The 12,222-nt window shown below is 54.1% G+C and overlaps 1 protein-coding gene across 4 annotated transcripts in view; it reads left to right on the top strand.

Moving 5' to 3' along the window:
* The window catches only part of NFASC (neurofascin), a 173,181-nt gene that overhangs the window by 133,024 nt on the left and 27,935 nt on the right, over window positions 1–12,222 (top strand). For 2 of the 4 annotated variants that reach the window (XM_039881796.1, XM_039881795.1), the window contains 5 exons: window positions 504–574; window positions 1,785–2,007; window positions 7,183–7,305; window positions 8,367–8,540; window positions 10,640–10,654. In XM_039881796.1, coding sequence (XP_039737730.1) covers window positions 504–574; window positions 1,785–2,007; window positions 7,183–7,305; window positions 8,367–8,540; window positions 10,640–10,654 — 606 coding nt within the window. Of the gene's footprint in view, window positions 1–503; window positions 575–1,784; window positions 2,008–3,970; window positions 4,087–5,795; window positions 6,001–7,182; window positions 7,306–8,366; window positions 8,541–10,639; window positions 10,655–12,222 lie in introns of all 4 variants that reach the window. The other 2 variants (XM_039881798.1, XM_039881799.1) reach the window with 2 other exon arrangements.

Here is a 12,222-nt window from a genome sequence, read left to right as displayed (position 1 = left end):
AGAGAAGAGCCATGGCAAGGATTTACGGTAGAAGTATATAATCTGCTGTTCTATCAGATTTCTTTTCCTGGGTTATATTTAGATTTATGAAATTACACCAGCTCATTGACATCCCCCCAGATTTTTTAAATGCTAAGGATAAACCAACCTGGTATTAAACGTATTTAGGGGGAACCCACAGAGGGATAATCCACACTGAGCTGGCTGCATGACCATCTATAAAGTTTGCAAAGCCTCATCATAAATCCTGTCTAGTAAGACATTAAAATTCAAAAAGAAATGAGCTCCGCATCTGGGGCCAGGGTTAAATCTTAGCCAGGGAGGCACGTCACATGCATGAGAAATGACAGAGTGGGTTTAACTGCCTGTGGGACAGAGTGTAGAGAGGTGCTGAGGAGAAGAACAGAAGGGACCAGTCTGGTGGGAGGGACAGAGGTTGCTCTCCATGTCCTGGCAAAGCGCAAACTGACACAAATTGAACTTTGTGTCAATTTGGGTTCCAGCCCCGGAGTCCAATCCCAGCGATGTGAAGGGAGAGGGGACCAGAAAGAACAACATGGAGATCACATGGACGGTAAGAGCCCCCGCTCACCCCTCGAGGGGCTGCCGTGTGCAGTAGGGAGCCCCCGCCTTCTGCACCCGAGGCCACAGGATGGCTCAGACTATCAGACTGGTTTGCTGCCCACTCCTCTCTGTGGTGGGCACCCAGAAACCAAACAGGAGCGAGATTTAAGACAGAGAGGAGCAGAGGGGACTGAGGAACACAGACTAGCAGTCCGGCCAGAATCATAGAGAACCAGCAAAATTAAATGGACCTCTTTAGAAGAAGGAGGGATTGAGGTTAGACACCTGTCCTCACTGTTCTGGGTTTGTTCACCGGCGGTTGTTGGGAGTGAGGGGAGGCCAGCAGCTGCGACGTTGTCAGGGTAGACCTTCTTTTAATCATCGATAACCCCAGAAAAATCCTATCTCCATCTCGGTTCACTGACTACATCTTTCAAATCAAAATTGGATATGTCACTTCAAAATGATTTTTTTTCAAACCACATCCAAATCTGAGAGATGGAAATTCAGCCACTGAAATGGTAATACTTCTGCACTGTTGTCACGAGTCCTGGAAACGGGGGGCGTGGTGTTTGGACTTCAGGCCACCCCCATCCTGCTGAGGGCCTGGTCTCACGGCAGCCTCGGCAGCTGGGCCGAGCCCAGATACCAGACACCGGCTCGTCTCCAGGACCATGCACGGCACGGTCTGTCCATGGTCTGCATGCTGTCCTGCGGGCTTCCTGGACGGGGCCCTGAGGGAGCAAAGAACAGGGCTCGCCCACTCTTAGAGAGTTCTGACCTGTTGGGAAGGACAGAACGGACACGCATGGATTTGGGAGAACTGAGGTCGGATCTGGGATTTGGGGTTCATTGGCAGAAGGCACGCAGTGGCTAAACCAGAACTCATGCTTTTCTAACTTTGGAGAATATTATCATCCATATTTTTTTCTTGTTGCTCTGTCATAGGAAAGAGCCCTGTCAAAAATAAAGCTCTCGCTTCCTATGCACCTGCAAATGTAGGAGTCACAGTGACTAGGTCTTGGGTGAACCCCCTGTCACAGAAAATCTATGTGCTGCTAGGTCCATAGACCTGGGCTCTGGGGAGACTCGGCAGGGGAGAGGGCCCCTGCTGGGCGGTCTGGGGCGGGGTGCCTGGCGTAGAGAGAGTGTGAGCTATGCGTGGGTCCGGCCCCCAGCCCACCCCCCTCCACTCTTGCCCTCCGTCTCTCCTTGCTCAGCCCATGAATGCCACATCCGCCTTTGGCCCCAACCTAAGATACATCGTCAAGTGGCGGCGGAGAGAGACTCGAGAGTCCTGGAACAGTGTCACAGTGTGGGGCTCCCGCTATGTCGTGGGGCAGACGCCTGTCTACGTGCCCTATGAGATCCGAGTCCAGGCGGAAAATGACTTTGGGAAGGGCCCTGAACCGGACACTGTCATCGGTTACTCCGGAGAAGATTGTGAGTAGCTTCCCCCCGTCCCCTACCCAGGACCCTCCTGTCTGGGCTGCATGAGGCCACTCTCACAGACCGGGAACCTTGGGGTGGGGTGTGGGACTTCCAAGAACATCCTGGGAGGACAGCCAGTCACCAGGAAAGAGAAGCTCCCTACAGTGACCTAGAGAATGACAGGCCCCTGGTAATGTCAGGAGTGGAAATATCATCAGAACACTAGTTAAAATTACTGAACGTCATCACCTAGTCTCATCTCGTGGAGCTGCAAACTGAGGCCCTATAAGGAAAATCCTTGCCAATATTACACAATAGCAAAAGTCAGGCTTGAAAATAGAGCCCAGGCCTTCCGATCAATCCTTGCTAGCACAAAGAAAGACTTGAGCTGTCCATCCCAAAGAGTCATAATTAGACTCCTACACAGGAAACAGGGCCACAGGCCAGACTCCTCCTCAGGCTCCCCAAAGGAAGCCTTGAGGATGGAGAAGGTCTGCAGAGCCCCAGACTGGAAGCGCAGACCAGCCACCTGCCAGCATGCCAGTGATGCTCTCGGTCCTTGGAATTGAGCATACGAAGAAGAGTTCTTTGGAGGCTTGCGCTGGACATATATGTGGAAGTATGTGCCTGGCTTCCCAGATGATGGTGGCCTGTTGGTCCCCAGCACATCAATCCAGTAGGCTGTGACCAAAGAAGGAGTCGGGGGAGCTCCTCTTGGCCAGGGCAGTCTGAACCCCAGTGGGTCTGGGTCTGAGCTGAAAAGAGATCACGGAGTGACCAAAAGGAAGGGGGACGGGGAGAGTCTGGGAGAGGTGTGGAGTCGTAGGAGCGATGCTGGGCGAGGCCAGGGCCAGCGGGGTTTGTAATGGCGAGATGGGATACGTGAGGGCCAGGCCCTGTGCCCTGCTTCCCTGGAGGTGGTGATGGATTGGACCCACTCATGAGATAAGCAGAAGGGGTCAGCGGGTCCTCTGTCCCTGCCACCCCTCATCTCCATGGTAGCGGACACCTCTGGACAGGAGACTAGTGGGAACTACTGAATGGTAAGTATGGAATGGGCGGGTCCAGTCATGACCTTCATGGACCACTCCACAGTATCCCCTGCATCCATCTACCCCTGTGGTCTGTGCTCTGATGAAGTGAGGGGGATGGGGCAGAACTGTTTCTACAGCAGAGTAGAGAAAGCAGGGCAAGAATCAATGATGGAGGAGGGAGTAGCCCTCTCGTTCCAGAAATCATGGATAAGGCATCGTCAGTCTGTGGGTAACATTTCCTGCATGGTCATGGCAGGAAACGAATGCCCTCAGAGGCAACTATTTCTGATGTGAGGACAGGGTTAGAGAAGAATCAGCAAGGTATGGTGAACCATCTGGAAGAGAGCCACAGCAGGATGCCAGTATATCACTCTGAGCCTTAAAGGGGCAGGGGACCGGTGAGCCACCACAGCCAGTGAGGGCTATCCACAAGAGCTATGGCCTTGGGTGGAAGAATGCAATGCTGTCAACCCTCCACCCCACAGAGAGGCAGCTGGGGGAATAGCTACCCACCCTCCCTCTCCTCCTGCCCCAGGGTCTCGTATTGGCCCCTCCTTTTGAGCAAACCCATCCAGACACCTGAGAATGAAGGAGCCCAGCTAACACGGTCCCGAAGGAGCAGCCTCCCAGGAAGTGCAGCAGGGTGGGGCGTGACGGAGAATGGAGGGGAGGGATAAGCAGACTACCCAGCTCATGAGAGTAGCAAATAATCGCCTTCTAAACGCGTAAGCAGCCCTCTCCCACCTGGAATCCCACTCTCGTCCTGAGCCTTCCCAGCTTCCTCCAAGTACAGTCTGATGGAGGAGACACAGCCTCTGCCCTCATAAGGTACCCAGAGTAGGGTGGAGGTACGAGCAGCCAAGAACAAGTTCAAGGGGAACCTGGAGCCCAGGGGTCAGCCCTGCCAGCATAACCCACTCTCTTGTCCCTACACATTGCAGATCCCAGGGCTGCACCCACTGACGTTAAAATCCGAGTCCTGAACAGCACAGCCATCAGCCTTCAGTGGAACCGCGTCTACCCTGACACGGTCCAGGGCCAGCTCAGAGAGTACCGAGTGAGGAAGCCAGCTCCTGGCCCCCTCTAACCAACCACCCAGCTCACTAACCAGGGCAAGGCGGTAGCAGATGCAGGCCATGGGATATTTGGAAGGGGTCTTAGGGGTAGCTGTTGGATCCAGAGTTGATTCAAGATGATCTAGTGTTAACTGCTCAAAATTATTCTCTCTCTTTCTCATTCTCTTCATCTCTGTCTCTCTGTCTCTGTCTCTTTCTCTCTCTACACATACACACGCACACACATAGACGTGTTCCGCAATAGAAATGCTAAGAAATTCTGCTCAGCAGAAAATCACGTGAAAGGCGGTGGGTTTGGGTGGATGTCGCTTAGCACACCTTGTTTGTGATGCATGTGTGAGTGGATACATGCGCATCTTCAGGAGCTCTGTTGAAGCACCGCTGAGCTACACCCCTCCCGCTCCTAACGGCCCCCTCTCAGCTGCTTGCCTCACCTAGTCTGATTTCATGAAGCCCCAGCTAACAGGTGGAGCCACCGAAAGGATGCAGAGGCCTTCTCCATTGTCACAGCCAACTCCAGGTGATCCGGCATACGGATTTTCAAGGCCCTTGGCTTCTCCTGGTCTTCCCTGCCTGAGAGCAGTTTCTGCTCCACCTTCTCTCCCCTGAAAGACTGAGCTGAGATGGGGAAAAGGCAGAAAGCCCAGGGCATGCAAGGCTCTCTCTATAAGTAGCTCTATTCAAAAGTTGCCTGGCAAGTGAACAGCGGTTCACATGGGGTAACAGCGGTTCTGGGACCTCAGAGGTCGAGAGTTGGCTGATGGATAATAAGGGGCAGAATGGCGGGGGTGAGGGGGATTGTCAGTCTCTCAGAAAATGAATTTAGTAAGAGGGGCAAGGCAGGCAAGATGATGTGGACACTTGAATGAGCTCTTTCTTAATGGTTGACTTGCACCCTTAACCTACTTGCCTGGAGATTTTTTCTGGCTAAAGATCCCATCGGGTCCCCCTCTTAAGTCTGAACTTCCTCTTTACCTTGCCATCGGAGGCCTGGGTGACACTGGCGTGACCTGGCAGCCTGAGCTGGAGCTTCTTAACCCACTGCTAATCAGACCTCGTGTCACAAACTCGACCGTACCAGTGACTCTGCCGCCTCCCATAGGCCGCCATCCCAAGCTCTTGCCACCAGGCAGGCTAGCATCACACTGACTTGGACGTGTGTCTGTCCCATTCTAAAGGTCTTCAATATTAAAAGAAACCATTTGATTCGAAAGGATTAAATCAACCCTTTCTCATATTCAGACTTCTGGAGGTAACCCACTACTTTTCCCCCGTCTGTCGCCAGTCTTAAACCATACTAATCTAACTCAAAGGGATGTGGTCCTTGAGCACAGGACAGTGCTCTCCACTGCCGGACCCTTGGCTGGTATTTGTGGTTTGGGCACAGGCTCCCTGAGCGGCTTGGTGGAGCCTCTCAGCTCCAAGTCTAGCCAACCTGCCTATTCTCCAGAGAGGTGACGTGGCTCAGAAAATGACTGGAACCAAAAACTCTACTTCTTGTTTGATACTCACTAGTGGCTAATGAATGAGGACTATAAGGCCACCCCGCCAGCCCCATGTGGGACTGACTTCATCATCTGGGATTTGGAGCCTGTGGCAAGCGATGGGAAGACCGGTCACTACCACCAGCACTAACAACTAACCCGGCTCGGCCTGACTGTCCCCTCACCGGCCTGCCTCTGTCCCGAAGGCCTACTACTGGAGGGAGAGCAGCTTGCTGAAGAACCTGTGGGTGTCTCAGAAGAGGCAGCAAGCCAGCTTCCCTGGCGACCGCCTCCGTGGTGTGGTGTCCCGCCTCTTTCCCTACAGCAACTACAAGCTGGAGATGGTTGTGGTCAATGGGAGAGGTGATGGGCCTCGCAGTGAAACCAAGGAGTTCACCACCCCAGAAGGAGGTAGGTCTGGCCCGCAGCTCTTCGGGGTGGGGCAGGATGAGGGTGGCGCACTCAGGTGGGCCTGGAGCAGCTCCGGCGTGGCTTGGCACAGACAGCACAAGTTGACCTCTGCACGACCCAAAGGAGCTGATGACCTGCGAGCTGAGCGGTTCTCGCCATTCCCACACCGCGCTCCGTCACCGGGGTGGCCCGCTCTGACAGGAGGTTGAACCTCAACAGAAGACCCGTGCGGTCAGATGGCATGACTCCAGACGGGCTATGCAGACTGACCCCCAGGGCACCGCGGGAGCCTGGGCTGCCCGTCACCTCCTGAGGCTGAAGCACAGTCACCCTGACCGCCCAGAGGCATCTGGCCTATTTACCAGCACCCAGAACCCACGGAGCTCTCCGAACACTGCAGTCGAGAAGCTTTCACTAAGATCGTCGGCCCATGGAGCAGTGGCCCTGCAGAGGGCGCCGGCCTTCGGCAGGTTCATGGGCGCCCTGATTGGGAGGCAGACGCCATGCCGTCCCAGTCCATCTCCTGTTCTCTCTCATCCGCGTGCACCTGCTTCGCCCACTTCTCTTTCTCCTCCCTCCGTTCTTAACTGTTACTTTCTCCATTTTTCTTTTTCTCTTCCTCCTCTCTCTGCTTCGTTCTTCCCTTTACTGCTCTCTTTCCCCCCTCGTTGTGGTTTTCACCAACAGCCTCTGCCCATCACTTCCGCTCCTTGTGCCCTGTCCTCGTGCTCCATCTCGGCTTCCTTCCTCCTCCTCCCGGAACCCAGCATCCTCAGCTCAGAGGCCAGGACCTGCAGCTTCGATTCAGCAGTGAGAATCCTTGTCTGAGGATCGGGAGCCGCAGCCTCTGTAGGAAACAGCTGCGGTTGGTTCCCTGCCTGGGACTGGCTCTGCCCTGCCATGGAGGTGTCTTTGCAGGATCAGAGCCTAACGTGCCGAATCTAGGGTAGTTGCTAAAGGAACACTCGATTTACTTCTTCTACTTAAACAGTCTGAGCCATGCTTGTCATGAACCACGGGAAGCACCATCGTGGATGGGCTATGGGCTCTGGCTTAGCAGCAGTCCAGCATGGGGGTTGCCCAGGGCAATGCCTTCATATCTGTGCTTTGTTTTTTTGTGTTTCCCTCATCCTGCCCACTCCCTCTCCCCCTCATCTCCCCACTCTCTCCTCCTTCCCCAAGTACCCAGTGCCCCCAGGCGCTTTCGAGTCCGGCAGCCCAACCTGGAGATAATCAACCTGGAATGGGACCATCCGGAACACCCCAATGGGATCCTGATTGGATATTCTCTCAGATACGTGGCCTGTACGTTCCGTCTTGCTTTCTCGTAGATAATCTGGGCATCAGAACCCCATTCTCATCACTTTTCCAAAGGAACCGAGGTAGAAAACCTGCGGCGCAGAGGGCATCGTGGAGGGATGGAGGGGCGAGGGAGAAAGGGTCAGGGGAGACAGGCGAGACCCCGTCCCTGCCCTCCTGACGCGGCCCCTCCTGCAGGGCGCTCCTAGTCAGCCGCTGCCGACAGAGAATTTCTGGTCTAATGAGGAATTCAACCCCAGCCCTCAGGGACCTTATTTATAGTCTCCCACACCCACAAGTCTAGGGCAGAGAGCTCCTCACCTTTAACGTCCACCTGATGCGGTAGACAGTACCTGCACAGGAGTCCACGCAGCACTCAGGGACACCTTAACGGTGTCATTTGTGGTAAGGCAGCTGAATGTAGAGTTGCCAAGAACTTGAGCCTGGGTCAGGAAGACCTCACCTCAGGAGCATAGCGACACCATGCAGGGACAGAAATGTCATTACACTTAAAAAATGTTAAGGCTTCTAAAGTAGGTGATGCTGTACCTCATTGGGAAGCTCAAAGGGCCAGGTGTTGCGTTAACAACTTTAATACCCAACTGTGTGCTTGCATTGATCTCTGGAGCTGACTTTCCCCCTTTGAAGAACGTTGAATAGGCCTTTCACAAAGGAGGCATTAACCATCAAAAGCGCTAGTGGGTTTGCCCTAGATCTGCTTGAAAGGAAGAAAGAGACTCAAAAAAAAAGTTTTGTCCTTAGTGAAAAGGCTTGGGGATTATAAACTGAGCCTGTCCCAATCGGCCACATAACTTTGCAGTGAGCTAGAGATAACAAGATCAGTGAAAAAGTTTTAACCCTGATGTGTCATCAGAGAGCTGGAAAGGTGTTCTCGCCCCACTCTGAGCCAAGTCTCCCATCCCCCGAGTCTTCAAGTACACGTGGCAGGTCCCCCTGTTTCCCTTTCCAGCAGGGTCAGGAAGGCCTGCTCCTTCCAGCTGCAGGTTATGTAACTTACCCTGGTCGACGTTGCTAAAGTTCAATTCCGCTTGCCTGTCTCTCCCCAGTTAATGGAACCAAAGTAGGAAAGCAGATAGTGGAGAACTTCTCTCCCAATCAGACCAAGTTCACGGTGCAAAGAGCAGACCCCGTGTCGCGCTACCGCTTCACGCTGAGTGCCAGGACACAGGTGGGCTCTGGGGAAGCAGTCACGGAGGAGTCACCAGCACTCCCGAATGAAGGTAGGTACATTGCGGCAGTCTCGAGGTGACAGGTCCCGGGGACACTCAGATGCCGAGAACACCCTGACCTGGCCTCTGGCTGCCCAGCCTCCGGGATAGAGAGGAAATGAGGCCACAGGTCCTTCAGCGCTCAAAGCAGAGAACCCAACTTGTACACCGGTGTGAAGGTGCTGGCAATGTATCTAGAAAACTCAGGTCTCCTCTGACTGTTGCTGTCAATCCTGGGTCCTCGCTCTGCCTGATTCGCTCAGCTACTTATTATCTGTCATCTTTCCTTCTGGGGGGGAATAAGGAAGAGAGCATGGGTCCAGAGTAGAGATGAGGAGATGAGGCAAAGGATGTCGTAAGTAAATATGCTAATGAACACGAAAGAATAGTGAAAGTACTGACCTATTGACACAGGCAGGAACATTGAGAGTGCCCCACAAGGGCTCTGAGGACACCTATGGGGGGCCAAGGAGGGAGGAGAAACAGACTCGATTGGAGGTACTTGCTATTGCAGCCTGAATCGGGTGAGTTGTCAGGCTGTGGAAAGGAAGGGGAGCTGGGAAACAGCCATGTGCCAAACCAACTTCACAAAGAGCAAGTGGGCTCATCTCCTGGGTCCCAGCATCTTCCAGCAGCGTAGCACTCCCAACTGGAGCTGCACCTGCCTGAGAACGCCACTAGAGGGGGCTCTGGGCCCACCTGCACACGCTGGCTTATGGGAACCTCTCTGGTTGGAGACTGCAGAAGCCTTGATACTGGCAGATCTCCTATGAAATGGGGTGATCCTGCTGCCTTTCCAGAGGTACAGTGGTCTATTCAACAGCCATCTTTTGAGCACCCACAATGTGAGGTGCCAGACACTGCCCGAAAACAAGGGACACGTAGATAATAAGCTCACACAATCTAGAAAAGGAGACATCCACAAGAATGTCTAGTTGCAGTTTAATATGAGGAATGTATGTTTAGACGAGGAAGGAGCAGGAGTTATGCAGAGGAGGGGACTGACTCTGCACGGGAAGACTTCACAGAAAAGGTAATGTGATTAAGAATCCTTGAAGCTGACAATCGTTTGTGTCCAGTGCTTTCCCCAGAAGGCTGAGGTTCAGCGGCCTGACCCAGGCCCAGATCAGACCCAGATGAGACACGCAATAAGCTTTCCTCCTAGTTGCCCTTCTAACCCCACTGAGTACTTTGTTAGTGTCGGAGGATTCTGGGTATGTGCCTGATGTGTGCCAGTTTCCAAGAGCCTGGCCAGACCAAGGGCGATGCACTTTATTACTTAACTCTGTGAGGAGACACATAAAGAGACCGCCTTCTCCTGCCCCATCCCCACCCCATATAGAAACATCAGATAAACAAAGCCCCATTGTCCAACCCTAGTGACCACCACAGGGAAAGTTCTGCAACCCCAGGCGACGAGAGGACAAAGACTTTCTTCTCAACTTAGGGATTTGCAGCAAATTCAAGAATTCCTTTTAGGGCTGAGTCCACAGTTAGGTTTCTTATTTCATAAAGTACAACTGGTGGGAAAGAAAGGGACAGGGGCCTCAGGGCTCCAGTCTGTCACAGTTCCAGGACTGAGTGGTGTGGGGAGGATTCGGCCAATATGCCCCGCCCCCCCATCCACCCCAGCTATATCCATCATCTTCCCCCAAAGATACAGGAACCATTCTTTTGATGGGTTGGTGTCCTCCTACACCCGCACCTTATGCCCTCAGTTACTAGCATAATGGAGGAGCACACAGCCTGCTTCCTAAAGACCAGCCCAGCCGGGACCGGACGTTCTCCTGTGGGTGAAAGACCTAGGAAGGCAGCACTCTAGGTGGACTGTCCCCACTGCCACCTCCTAGATAATCCTTGAGTGGAGGTAGAATCAAGAGTGTACTGGAAAGGTCTCTAAGACACAGATGGAAAGTTTTCTGTGGAAACAAATCAAACACCAGTTGGCATCCTCAGGGCAATGGCCAGCACCTGGCCACACCGTCTGGGTCAGGTTTGAGCCAGAACCTTCTCTACTTGCTTGTCCTGTGGTTTCACCTGTGTTCTGTTTTCTCTTCCTTCTCTCATCCTTTCTCCCTCTCTCTGGTCATCTTGGGTGCTGTGTTCTGAAGCTACTCCAACCGCAGGTACCGTACCAGCAGCAGAGGTAATGGGCATGGCATGGGATGATGCAGGTGGAGCCCAGCCAAGGCGGAGAAGGAGGGAGAGGCTCGGGGTGAAAGCATGCTCCAGGCTCACTCTTTCAGTGGTTGGGAAGCCAGACTGTCAAGGAGGATGTGTGTAGAGGGCGGGACCGGAATCGAACACATTCTCCCTCTGCTTACTATTTGCCCTGCGATGGAGAAGGAGGATGGCCTAGAAGGGCCCCACGTACATGGGCTCCAGACCTGTTCTCTGGAGCTGCAGCTTTCTCTGAAGCTGAGTGATTACCTCCTTGAGCCACCTAGGCCTTGTCTAGGCTTGACTTCTCAGAGCACGGAGAGGGGCCACAGCCTTTGGGTGACCAACTGGGCCCCGAGAAGGAATGCTGCCCCGTGAGTGGTTGCAGCTGGTTCCTGTCTCCTGGTCAGGCTGCCATCCCCTGAAAGGGTGACCTATGGTGGGCACGCTCTGCATGCTGGCCTTGCATGCTGCATGGGAGCCTGGCACCAGCGCTGCCATATACCATGGGTTCTGGTCAGTGAGAACGAGTGAGCATGTCCATGGGTAAGGTCAGGTGCTCCAGGACCTGGAGTCTCAGTGGGCACCATGGGCTGATTATCCCCTCACCCTTCTCAGAGTCGTCAGCATTAAGAACAGTCTCCACTCTCCGGGTCTGGGAGCTTGGTGCACGGAAGTGAGGAGTTGGGCAGTCAGGTCCCAGCTTAGAAGATGACCTGTTGAGTTCCTCCCTCAAGTCCTGATTTGTGGGCTTGAGGAACATAAAAGGGTGCTCAAGCTGGAGAAAGCGGGCGGGGGACCCCGCCCTGCAGAGCAGGGGGTCGCCAGAGCCTCCGCAGGCTCCGGGCGGTGTGGGAGAATCGAGGCCCAGGCAAGGAATCTGAGGGTTGGCCGATGAAGAGGACACTGCCTTGCCGGATTTAGTTTCCTGCCCACCTTCGCTCATTTAGCCTCCCAGCCCATTTTAGGTTTATTCTATTTCTGTTGCTTGCCCTGCTTCCTTAGGTTTGCATTTGTTTTGTCAGCCGGATCTGTCGGTGGTGCGCTGCCGCCCTCCCTCCCCCAGCTCTCCCGTCCTTCCCACCTCCAGGTAGCCCAGGCCCGCGGGGCCCAGTGCCTCCCCCACGGGGTCTGAACACCTCTGCTGGGATACGAGATAGGTGTCCTGAGCCTGGGCACTGGGGAGAAAGCCGTTTTTGCACTCTGGGGGTTGTTCTCCTGACTTCCTGATTCAAGTTTGCAGAGAGGTCTTTTCTGGGATTGTTCCGGCAGGTGCTAAGGGTGAACAGAAAGTGAAGATGGAAGGGGGAGCACAGAAAGGGACCCAGCTCCCAGTCCGCCTCCCCCATTCTGGCATCCTGGGACCCAGCTCCCAGTCCGCCTCCCCCATTCTGGCATCCTGGGACCCAAGACTGCTGGGTTTGGTGGCAAGGTGTCTGCCTGGCTCCGTGGACATCCATGTCAGTCTGCGCCACTCTCTCGTGAGTGGCAGTTGCGAGGGAAATGGTGATAATCCCAAACGCCCCACTTTGTA

The sequence above is a fragment of the Pteropus medius genome, unplaced genomic scaffold (genome assembly GCF_902729225.1).
Source record: "Pteropus medius unplaced genomic scaffold, Ma_sr-lr_union100, whole genome shotgun sequence".
Taxonomy (NCBI): Eukaryota; Metazoa; Chordata; class Mammalia; order Chiroptera; family Pteropodidae; genus Pteropus; species Pteropus medius.
Note: the sequence above shows the minus strand (reverse complement) of the source record. Positions and strands in the feature narration are given on the sequence as shown.